The 12,758-nt window shown below is 48.5% G+C and overlaps 1 protein-coding gene across 1 annotated transcript in view; it reads right to left on the minus strand.

Moving 5' to 3' along the window:
• The window catches only part of Efhd1 (EF-hand domain family member D1), a 46,461-nt gene that overhangs the window by 5,816 nt on the left and 27,887 nt on the right, over nucleotides 1–12,758 (minus strand). Inside the window, exon 3 of the mRNA XM_055616792.1 lies at nucleotides 7,694–7,828. Within this exon, the coding sequence (XP_055472767.1) occupies nucleotides 7,694–7,828 (135 nt within the window). The remainder of the gene's footprint in view (nucleotides 1–7,693; nucleotides 7,829–12,758) is intronic.

The raw sequence follows: 12,758 nt of genomic DNA on the forward strand, positions 1-12,758 counted from the left end.
AAGAAAGAAAGAAAGAAAGAAAGAAAGAAAGAAAGAAAGAAAGAAAGAAAGAAAAGAAATCTCTTCAGTCTGGAGAGAAGCCTTGGTAGCTGAGAGCACTTGCAGAGGACCAAAGTTCAGTTTCCCAGCACCCCTCGACAGCACACGATCATCTGAACCTCCCGTTCCAAGGGTTCTGGAAACCCTCTTCTGGCCTCTGCAGACACATGGTGCATGTTCATGTATGCAGGCAAAACACTCATATACATAAAACATAAAAATTAATAAATCTTAAAAAAAATAAGCTGGGTGTTGGTGGCACACACCTGTAATCCCAGCACTTGGGGAGGAAGAGGCAGGCAGGATTGCTGTGAGTTTAAGGCCACCCTGGTCTACAAAGGGAGTCCAGGACAGCCATGGCTACACAGAAAAGTCCTGTCTCAGAAAGAAAGAAAGAAACAAACAAACAAAAACCAACTCAAAAATAAAAACAAACCTTCTCTTAAGGGCAGTTGCTAGAACTGCTGGGACTCGGAATTCCCTGCCAGAGCTGGGCCTTCAATGGCTTTTCTTCCTCATCTCTCCTCACAGTGATCACCAATCTATCCCACCTCTGGCTCTTTCAACTGGGGAAAAAAAATCAAAACAAAGCAAGACAGAGAGGTAGTCTTTCCGCTACTCCAAGTAGCTGCCTTGTAACTGCTCAAAAACCAACTGCTTCATTCCTAGAATGTCTGTGATAAAATTAGTCATTACAAATTTTTTAATCGTATGAATCTGTAATCAATTGCACCGACAGCAAATGGTGAGTACTAAAGGGCCATGACATTCGGATTCTCTCATTACATTTTCCTATTATCTTCTAGCGCTCTGTCTCCAGCGTGGGAATATGGAGAAATGACATGATGCCTGTGAGCAGCTTCCTGGGTCCATGTGCGTCCACGTTCCACTGAGAGCTTGAACTCAGTCTCAGGGTGAACGTTTACACCATGGAAAACAGCCGGCACTACACTTTTAGGGTGAACGTTTACACCATGGAAAACAGCCGGCACTACACTTTTAGGGTGAACGTTTACACCATGGAAAACAGCCGGCACTACACTTTCAGCCTTCACTGTCTCTGGCTACACAGTCTTGTCATAATGCACTGGGGGAAGTGCTAAAACTGTAGGTCAAACTTCAAATGTGTTGCCTTGTGCTACGAGGTGCCCAGAAACAGCGAGACAATGACCCCGTGGTACTTGAAATCATCATCAAGAAATTGCTCAGCACACCAAGCAATGAAGTTGAAGTTTTTCTCCTCCCACCCCTCTCTCTATGTCTCTCCACCTGTGTGTGCTTCTCTCTCGCTCTCTGTCCTCTCTCTCTCTGTTGGTGGTGCATGAGTGTGGAGGTCAGAGGGCAACCTCAAGTGGTGGTCTTTACCCTCACCTTGTTGGAGACAAGGTTCCTTTCTGGTTCACTTCTGTGTATCCAGGCTTGATGGTCTGCTAGCTTCTGGGGATTGCATCTCCCTAGCTCTGTTCTTGCCAGAAAAGTACTGAGATAGTAGATATGCGTTAACACATCCTGCTTCACAAAGGGTTCTGGAGATCTGAACTCTGACCTTCATGCAGTAAACACTTTAACTGCTGGGTTATCGCTTAAGCTTCCTTCCTCCTCCCCTGACCCCCAGGATAAAAAGTCTGCCTGTGTTTCCCAGTATGAAAACCCACCAATCCCTGGGCTTGCCCCAAGCTCAGGACTTGAAATCATACCAATCCCCACCCTGGAAAACTCCTCTCCCAAGAAACCCTATCTAAGCCTGTCTCCTGCTCAGGCCCAGGCTGCTTCTCACCTAAAATACCCGCTGTGCCTATCCCAACAAATCTCTTGTGTGAGGTTTGTTGTGCAGTGTTGACTTTGTGGTATTGGCTCCTGACTACCAGGAGCTTTCTTTCTCCTCAGAGCTGTAATTCTTCCATCAAGAAAGGCTTTTTCCTCAGAACTATTGCACATTCATAGACACACACACACACACAACCCGCTTTAAGACACAATCACTATGTAGCTCTGACAGTCGTGGTACTTGCTATGTAGCCTGGGCTAGCCTCTAACTTTCAGCAAACCTTCTGCCTCAGCTTCCCAAGGACTGGGATTACAGGCATACTCCATCACACCCAGCCTGAGGTTTCAATGTTCATTCTTTCACATTTTTCTTTATGAATTATCTTAAACTATGAGCTATTGAAACTATTTTTATTTTAATTTTTTTAACAAAGTAATTTTAAAAATATTTATTTATTTATATATTATGTATACAATGTTCTGTCTGCATGTACACCTGTACGCCACAAGAGGGCACCAGATCTCACTACAGATGGTTGTGAGCCACCATGTGGTTGCTGGGAACTGAACTCAGGACCTCTGGAAGAGCAGTCAGTGCTCTTAACCTCTGAGCCCTCTCTCCAGCCCCTGAAACTATTTTTTTAAACAGTTATATTTTTTATGTATCTAAGCATTTTGTCTCCATGTATGTTTGTGCTCCACACCCACGTGGAGCACCTGCGGAGGCCAGGAGAGGACTCGGAAGCCCTGAAACTGGAGCTGCAGGCTGTCATAAACGGCCATGGGGGTGCTGGGAATCAAACCCATGGAAGAGCAGCCAGCAGTAACCACTGAGCCATCTCTCCAGCTCTAGAAACTACTTTCGCTTGTCCATTGCAACCACAACCTGGCAACAGATGCAAGAGCCCCCCCCCCCCCAAAAAAAAAGCACCTCTCTGTGGAGCAACAGCTATGTGGAGTATGATGAATGACGTGAAGTATGTTATTTAGAGAAGTTACAACAAACTAGAGCAAGCACATCCGGTTTATGTTTTTAAGACAGGGTGCCCTGTAGCCTAGATAGATCCTGAGCTCCATACACAGTGGATCAGGGCCTTGAACTCTTAACCTTCCTGCCTCTGCCTCCTGAATTGCCAGGATTACTAGATACGATAGTTTGTTGCTAAATGTTTCCCAAGGAACCACTGTCTAAGCTTCAGCACCCTTATCTTCAAGACGGGACAACAGTTGGGGTCTGCTGTCCAATGGCTGCATTCCCAGCACCAGGGTGGTGGTAGCAGGAAGCCCACACCACTGGAGACTGTCCCAAGTCTCTCTCTCTCTCTCTCTCACACACACACACACAGCACCAACAGAAACCAACCTCAAGCGGGAGAACATCAGGCACCTTCAGGGTGTTATGTCTGAGCCAGCGCCAACACCCTCCCTCCCCGCCATTCCTATCTAGGACAGCGGAAGATTTCATTTCCTCCACCACAGAAGTTCGTCTTGCCTCCGGGTTTTATAACCCAGACCCTAACCCTTGATCCTAACCCGTCAGCCCCCGCACCCCATGTCCCACCTTCTCAGCCATCTTGCTTTGTATTTCCATGTTTCTTAGACAAGTTCTCCCTGATATCAATACATGCTGACTCCTCTCAGAAGCTGCAAAGTAAACAGAAATGTTCTTACCTAACTCCAAGCTAACCCTCTCACCTGCTCAAGTGTCTGCAATGGAGGCTTGGCTCCCAGGGCTCTTCCTTCCTGTCCATTCCTGTCCCATCCCAATGCAATCAGCTTGACAGGGTGAATCAGATCCCTTAAACACCTCTACTGAGGGCTGGCCAGATGGTTGGCTGCCAAAATTGACATCCTGAGTTCAACCTGTAGGACCCAAACGGTGGAAAGAGAGAACGGCTAGGGCTGGAGAGACGATGGCTCAGAGGTTAGGAGCACACCCACTATACTCTTCTAGACGGACCTAAATTCAACTCCCAGCACCCACATCAGGAGCCTCGAAACCACCTGGCTGTAAGTCCAGGGACATCTGACACCTCATCTTTGGGTACCTGCAGTCATGGTCACATACCCAGCCCCACCTGTCCACACGCTCCTCGGCACTTATGGGTATAGGTGGTTACAGGAAATGGAAGAATCGCCTCATGATCCACACCTATAGCAAGACTCATAGACCGCCAAGAAAGACAGATATTTTCATATTCCCAGGGGCCCTCTGGAGGCCCCTGGAGTCAAACCTACATGTGGCCATGACTGGAGGACCATTTGCAGTCATCATCATACCTGTCAAATCCACACATGTCCTCACTGTGCTTGAAGTGATCTTCACGTCATACCAAAGCCCAGTTTATCACCTTTCCTCCTCACACCACTCCCACTAGGGGGAGGGGCTTTCTTGATAGAAAAATCTCAGCTCCCCTCCCTCAGCGCAGACCTCATGTCGGTCTTCCCAGAATTCCCAGTAAGGTAGTCAGGAGCACTGTAGCTATAAAGTTGTGTCTTTACGTTGTCCCTGGTCCCACCGTCACAGGCTTGACAAGCTGATATTCCTACCTGCACACAGGTACCAGCCTCACCCAGCACTTCTGTCCTCCTCATGTCAGACCCGCTCAGGCACCTCTGGGGGCTCCCCGGCCCCTGTAGCTGTGTGGTCCCAGCCTGGCTGCACATGAAGCCGCTTGCAGTGCTGGATCAACCACGTTCCCTGACAACTCCCCCTCCTCCCACACACCCAAAAAGGTTTTTTAAGAGAGCTGGGTTGGGCCTGGGAGGCCAGTCTACAGGTGTCCCTCAGCCTGGGGTTACATCCGGCGAACATCTGATCTCAGAGTCAGTAACCTCATGATGAGGGGGGAGAAGCGGGGCCCCAGTCCCTGAGTCTCCACACTAGCATCTGGACTGGCTTTCCAGCTGTGGCAGCAGCCCTGCCCCTCACACACTCCCAGTCCTCCCTAGCCTCCAGCCCCACTCCACGCCTCGGAGACCTTCCCTTGCAGTTCCCATGACCAGAACGCCTCCCTTCCTTGATTACAAGGTGAATCCCCATTCATCCCGGAACATCTGTCACCAGTGCCGTTTCCTTTGTGGCCTCTCCCAAATCCAAGCGGTGCTTCCCTCCATTCGTCACTCACATTGAGGGCCATTACACACTGGGCACTATAATTACAAAGATAGCACGCCTACTCTGCCTTTGACTCTAGTTGGGGAAGCAGACACATAAACACAGCAAGTTTATTGGTTTTTTTTTTCTTTTTTGTGTTTCATCTTTTCTCCTTATAAAAAGAATGCACACTAATTCTCCAACACTATAGAAAAATAAAATGAGTCCCTCGACGTAACTGTTGCTAATACTTTCATGCGTAATTATCTAGGCTGTAGCCAGTCTTTAAAATCAGGTGTCACACACACATTATTTCGCTGGGTTTAGTTTGGACATCTGTCCTCACGTATTACGAAGCCTCATCTCAATCTTTGGCGGCTGCAGAGCGAGCAAACATATGGCCACACTGTGATGGACACGTCTCCGAGAATGGATTTTTAGATTGTGTCCAGTTCCCTTCTACCCCAGCAGTGTTATGGGAAAAGCCTTGCCAGGTGCCCTGGTGCCTTTGAAAGGAGATGTTCCAGGGACAGACTATTTGCCGCTCTACAGACAGACCAGTTGATAATCGCCCTGAAAGTATCTGAGAGCACCCTGAACAGATACAAGATGGTGCCACTCACACACGAATACAGGCGCTAAGGATGGGGTCTTTCCAGGCCTGGTCAGCCAGGAGCAGGCTGCCCTAGAAGGTGGGTCCAAAGGGAGCAGAGTTTTCTACTTCAAGCAGAGGTAGAGCTGTGGGCAAAGGGAGCTCCAGGTTCTGCAAATCGGTTGTGAAAATTTCCAGTTCTGAAGAACTGGAGGAGACTGGAGCAGGGATCCCAGGCAAGTCAGGACAGGCCCTGCATGCCCAGATGACACAGCCTCGGGAACTCATGTGCTTCACCTAGGGCACATGGCTCAGCGCACAGCAGCAGCCAACTGTCCTGCTGCTCTTACACCTCCGCCCCAGGACCCTTCCCAAGAAACTCGAGACTGCAAATGTGACAGCCCTAGTAGCTGGAGAGGCTCCATCACAGAAGGAACCCTGTCCTCATCTCTGCTCCCCTGTGTCAATGAGTCACTGGACATCCTCCCCATATTGTGTGGGCGCCCTTAGGAGGGCAAATATTCTGTCCCCTTCTTGCTGGGTTTCAGAAGTCAACACGCTGGCTTGCCTTTGCCATCAGAGTCTCTATCTCCAAGCAGCATGCCTAACTAGTGAGATTAGAGTCCTGTTTAGAGCTCTAAGCAGGCCATGATGTTACCAGGCTCACTGTGGTCTTGGGCAAGCTCCTGGAAGAAACCCAAAGTCCCCCAGAGGCTGGAAACCAACTGAAGAAGCATGTAATCCCAATAGCTTGGATCACCCACTGACTGCTCCCTACGAGCCAGGCAACACTCTACATGTAAACTCATTAATCCCGTTGTTACCTCTGCTGTACAAATGGAAACAGAGCGGTGATGTGGGTGCAAGAGGCAGATCTGCTGCTGGGTTACCTGGTGGGGAGCATGTGCCTGCTGGGCATCAGGTGTAGAGGGCTTTCCTGTCTGTGTGTCTGCAGGGATGCTCTGGAAGGGACAAAGCTGCAGTAGCTAGCTTTGGAGAGGTGTCTCAGTGGTCAATGATTGTGAACTTGCAGGGTTGTGGGGCCTTCCAATCTCCGGACCACTTTCAGTGATGCGAACATTGGTGTGGGGCAGGCCACGCTGGCACCCTTCCCTGGACCTCTTCTACTTGTGTCTCTCAAGATTTTAAACATTTATCTTTTTTTCATGTGCATTGGTGAGGGTGTTATGTCCCTTGGAACTGGAATTAAGAGTTACAGATGGTTGTGAATTGCCACGTGGGTGCTGGGAATTGAACCCAGGTCCTCTGGAAGAGTAGTCAGTGCTTTTTTAAAAAATTATTTATTTATTTATTTACTTACTTATTTATTTACTTACTTACTTATTTGAGACAGGGTTTCCTTTGTGTAACTTTGGTTGTCCTGGACTCACTTTGTAGACCAGGGTGGCCTCAAACTCACAGTGATCCACCTGCCTCCGCCTGCCTAAGTGCTGGGATTAAAGGCATATGTCCCCACATCCAGCTTGTTTGCTTTTGTTTTTATTTATTTATTTATTTATTTATTTATTTATTATATATACAGTGTTCTGCCTGCATGTGTGCCTGCAGGCTAGAAGAGGGCACCAGATCTCACTATAGATGGTTATGAGCCACCATGTAGCTGCTTGGAATTGAGCTCAGGACCTTTGGAAGAACAGCCAGTGCTCTTAACCTCTGAGCCATCTCTCCAGCCCTTTAAGATTTATTTATTTTTATTGTTTATAGAGTGTTTTGTCTGCATATACATGTCTGCAGAGGACAGAAGAGGATGTTAGAGTCCCTGGAACTGAAATTAGAGGAATTGTGAGCTGCCCAATATAGGTACTGGGAACCAAACCCCAGGCCCCTGCGAGAGAGGCGTCTTTCTAGACCTCCACCCCAGATTTGAAGATGTAAAGAAAAAAAAGGGTGGGGGAGCTGCAGAAGCAACTCAACTGGTTGTGGAGATAGAAAAAACCCTTAGCAGGGTCTAGATGAAGAGTGTGTCTTGGGGCTTAGGAGCAACAAACCCTCTGGTTTGTTGCCTCTGTGAACAAGTCATCTTCCGTGCTGTGTCTATTTCTACATGGCCTGAGGAGTCACCCTCACTTCCCAGCCTTGTGCTGAGGAAGCTAATGGCTCTCTGGACAGGAAGTGCCTGCCACACGGGCAGGGTGAGGGAAGAGTGGAGGCGGGGTAGGGAAGGGACGGGCGCTTACCTTGGCTTCGAAGAAGTTCTTGGCACCTCTCACACCCTCCAGGGCAACATCAATCTCGGAAAGCTTGGCCAAGGCCAGCAGGCCACTGTCTTCCTGCAGCTCACCAACAGCGGCCTTGTGAAAAATGAGCAGGAACTGCAGGAGGAAGAGGACAAAGACTTACTACTATTCTACTCTTCTGCTGTGTCACCGGGTCATCCATAACAAACTCTCTGGCCTGAGCAAATGCCATTCTTGCCAAGCATTTGAAAAGGGTGAGTTTTTGCCAGATGGTGGTGGCGCCTGCCTTTAATGCCAGCACTAGGGAGGCAGAGGCAGGCAGATCTCTGTGAGTCTGAGGCCAGCCTGGTTTACTGGTCTATATAGTGAATTACAGGACAGCCAAGGCTGCCTTGTAACTTTGGAGAGAGAGAGAGAGAGAGAGAGAGAGAGAGAGAGAGAGAGGTGCCTTTAAATTTTTTTGTTTATATTTTTTAATTAAATGCATATGGACACATGTGTGGGTGCAGGTATCCACAGACTTCAGAAAAGGGCACTGGAACCTGTTGACCTGGAGTTACTGGCAGTTGCAAGCTGCCTGGTCTAAGTATTAGGAACCAAACCTGGATCCCCTGCAAGAGCAGCAAGCACTCGTAGCCATCTCTCCAGCCCTGAAAAGCGTGTTTATGCCTATGTCTGTGTGGATAATTATTTTGCTCCTTACCAGATCATCAGGACCAAAAGCACAGGGTCAACGGCATAGCCCAGTGGCAAAGCACACGGTCAGTGTGAATAAGGACGTGAATCGGATCCCCAGCACCAAACACATTAATTGAATTAAAATATTGTTCTCTCCTCCATCCACTAATGTGACTGTTGGGAATTTATCCCTCAGAAATCCACACAATCGGGTCAGAGTAGGCCGGTTCAGGAAAGCCCTGGGTTCAGTCCCTAGTAAGTGCTTCATAAACTAGATAGGGTGGTGTAGGCCTATAATCCTAACATTTCCTTCTTTCTTTGAGACAACGGTCTCACTTTGTAGGCTTGGCTGGGCTAGGCCTGGCTATGTCGACTGGGAAGGCCTCAAACTCATAGAAATCCACCTGCCTGCTCTGCCTCCTGAGTGTTGGGACTGAAGGCATCGGTCTAGCTCACGTTTATTTCCCTGTTTGTTTTTAGCCTGTTGTCTGAGTATCGGCATGCAGGGTCCACAGCGTATGAGTAGAGATCAGAGGTCAAGGCAGGCATCAGTTCTTGGCCTCCACCTTACTGAGGCAGGGCATGCCTTGCTTCTGTCACTGCTGTCTGCTTGAGACTAGCTCACCCTCCAGCTTCCCATCTCCCCGCAGGAGTGCTGGGCTCACAGACATGTGCTAACACACCCAGCTTTCTACACGTGTTCCGGGGATTAAACATCAGTTGTCAGGCTTGCACAACCAGTACAGCTGGAGCCTCTGCCCCAGTGGTTGCCAACCTTCCTGACGCTGACCCTTTAATACAGTTCCTCATGCTGTAGTGAGCCCAGTCATAACATTGTTTTTGTTGCTGCTTCATAACTGTGATTTTGCTACTGTTAGGAATCGTATTGTAAATACCTGATATTTGGCTATCTGATGTGACCCCCAAGGGGTCGCAACCCACAGGTTGAGGACCATGCTCTATCCATTCAGCCATTTCCCCCAACTCCTATACACTATTTTTAATGAAGCGTGTGTGTGTGTGTGTGTGTGTGTGCGCGCGCGCGCGCGCGTGTGTGTGTGTGTACACCATGGCACGTGTGGAGGTCAGAGGACAACTTACAGAAGCCGATTCTCTTCTCACGTGACTCCCTGAGAGTAAGCCCAGCTCACCATGTCTGGCCTTTACACACTGAGTCATCCCCCGCGCCCCATCTGCACCGCACCTATTTTTTTTTAGATTTATTTATTTACTTACTATTTATACCGTAGACTGCCTGCATGTGTACTTGTCCAACAGAAGAGGACACCAGCTCTTACTACAGATGGTTATGAGCCACTGTTGTATATGGTAGCTGGGAACTGAACCCGAGTTCTTTGGAAGAGCAGCCAGTCTCTTAACCTCTGAGCCAACTCTCCAGCCGCCCACCCGCCTTTTTAATATCTTTCAGTCACTTCTATTTTCCTCACGTGTCCTGTTTTTCCTGTGGTTTACTAAGAGATCTCTGTGGGCCTTAGTATACTTAGAACGTGTTAGCTCTGCTCCTTGTCATTTTAGTGTTATGGTTGCGGTTATTTGTTGTTGTTGTTGTTTATACACATGCCAGAACACACATGTGGAGGTCAGAGGACAGCATGCAAGAGTCAGTTCTCTCTTCTCACCATGTGGGTCCCGGGATGGAACTCAAGGTTGGCAGGCTTGGCATCAGATTGCCTCTATCCACCAAGCCTACCTCATCAGCCCTGTTGATTACTTTTTGTTTGTTCTTTGCTTTTTATGAGACAGGACTCCTCTGTGTGGTCCTGGCTGTTCTGGAACTCCCTCTGTAGACCAGGCTGGCCTCAAACTCACAGAGGTCTACCTCCCTCTACCTCCTGGGTGCTGGGATTAAAAATGTTCAACGCCACAATGGCTCTGTTTATGAATTTTGAGATGCAAGAGTCTCACTGTGTTGCTGGTCTCAGCTGATACTCCAGTGTGGGCTCCCAGAGCGAGCGAGCCCACCCATGTGTGCTGCTGTTCCTGGGTTCTTTATGGCAGTTTTTGACTTGGGAAAAATGTTTACATAAAGTCTGTCAAATCTTTTTCTTTCCTGTTACCAGAGGCGGCTTAGGAAAATGTTCTTCAACACCAAGGTTACATAAACAGTCAGGTATGTTTCTGCCTGGTATTTTTATGGCTTTTTTTTTTAAACACGTAAATATTTAATCTCTCAAATGTATTCTGTTCTATTGGGAGGGTAATCATTAACTTTATTTTCCTCCAAACGGTTACTTAGTAAGTCCCACATTTTGTGTGTGTGTGTAATCCACTCTCTTCTTCCACATTTAAAATGTATAACCTGAACAAAGTAATCTTTGAGGTCAATTGTATTAGGGCCTCTACAGAATAAATTCTTAAATACAAGTCCCTCCTCCTCCTCCTCCTCCTCCTCCTCCTCCTCCTCCTCCTCCTCCTCCTCCCCTCCTCTCCCAGGGTTACTTTCTGATTATTTCTCTTCTTTGTAATTTTCATAAAGCTAACATCGTGGCTCACACATGTAACATCAATGTCAGGAGGCTGAGGTAGGAGGATTGCCAACAGTTTCAGGCCAGCGTGGGCTACGGTGTGAAACCCTAGCCCAAAGTAAATTTTAAAAACCCTGCAAATTAAAAAAAAAAAAAAAGCTTTATTACCTTTTATTCATTTTGTCTATGGCACGCCATGGTGTATGTATGGGGGTCAGAGGACACTTGGTCGGTTCTCTTCTATCATGAGAGCCCCAGGGATTGAATTCAGGTTATCAGGCTTTAACCCCACAGAAACCTACAAGTTGTGGGAGGGGGGCAATGGAGAAACGGATCCCTGGTTAAGAGCACTTGTCCTTGCAGGGACACCCAGAGTTCTTCCCAGCACCCACAGGGTGGCTCATCTATAGCTCCAGTTCTAGGGGCTCCGACACCCTTTTCTGGCCTCTGCACAGCACATGTATGTGCATACATGTCGGCAAAACTTTCATACACATAAAATAAATGAGCTTTTCAAAAATTTGCAAATTTATCTGCCTAAGAAGTGCCGTGCAGTTTTCCACATCTTTAACGGCCACTTGCCCTAAAGAATGCCTTTCTGAAAGACAATCAACCACTCAACAGGCTTCCCAGCTCCCAGCTCCAGTGTCTTTGCTCCCAAGGCCTGAACTCCCTGCTTCCTGTTTTTCACTCAGCCCTCACCCTGCTGGGGACACTGGTGAGTCCTAATCCAAGAGATGAAGTGAGGTGTGCAGGGACTTGTGGCTTCCCTGAGGTCCCCTGGGCCACCCCACCCACCTGCAGCTCCCGGCTCTCTCACTAGAGGCCAGCAAAGACTCAGTTTGCAGCAGTTCGTAGAGCCAGCAACATTGGCTAGAGTGAAAACTAGCCTGTCAAAAGGAGGCCAGGCACCCAGCAATGGGATAGAGGCCAGGAGGATGGAGACAATGGTAGCTGCTGCCGTCTCTCTTGGCTCTCTCCTCTCTCTCCAAAGAGATGGACGCAGTAAAGACTTCGGCAGTGCAGATGTGAACTGTGGGATGAGGTAAATGCCTGTCCCTCAGTGCATGGTTCCTGTGATGCCAGGTCCTTAGTCCAAAAGTGTTGAGAGATGGTGGCCTTAAGAAGACTAACAGGCCACTGAGAGGGAGGATGCTTTTTTCAGGGGTTTCACATTATGAAGGGGGCTTAGTTGCTTCCTGTTCTTCTCTCACTGTGATGCTCTCTCTGCCACACTTACCTTTGCTTTCCACCCTGAGTTCAAGCAGCACGCAGCCTGTGCCAGGGCTATGCAGAGGCCGGTGCCATGCCCTTGACTCCCAGAACTGCAGGCCAAGACAAACTTCTTTTCCTTCTAAATTACCCCGGCTGGGACATTCTGTTACTGCAGCAGAAACTAGGCCAAACACCTAGCCATCCTTAAAGCACTTCATTTACTGGAGGACTCCACGAGGCGCTGCCTTCCACAGCAATACTTCTCAGGGACCCAAGGAGACCACTCAGGAAAGAGCGAGCGCTTTCCCAGATCAGCATCCAGGGAGTCTCCATTCCCCAGACCCAGTTTTCCTGAGCTGGTGGGATAGCTCACAGTGTTTGCCATCAAGCCTGACAGCCTGAGTTTGGTCCCCAGGGCCCATGTGATGGAAGCTGTCCTCTGACCTCCACAGGTGTACCGTGGCACCCCTGAACCCCTTCCCCCTCAACACAAAATTAAAAAAAAATACGGCATAGTTTTAAAAGTTTAAGTGGAGGTGACAGGGTTCACATTCACAGAAGGGCATTGTGAGCCTGAAACATGAACAAATCCCTCAGGCCTCTTCCAGCACTGTTTGTTCTGAGTCCTGAGGTCCAAGACTGTACAAGTTCACTCTGCCAGTTAACAGATGATCAACAGCATCCCT

The sequence above is a fragment of the Psammomys obesus genome, unplaced genomic scaffold (assembly GCF_907164565.1).
Source record: "Psammomys obesus unplaced genomic scaffold, mPsaObe1.curated_primary_1811, whole genome shotgun sequence".
Classification (NCBI taxonomy): domain Eukaryota; kingdom Metazoa; phylum Chordata; class Mammalia; order Rodentia; family Muridae; genus Psammomys; species Psammomys obesus.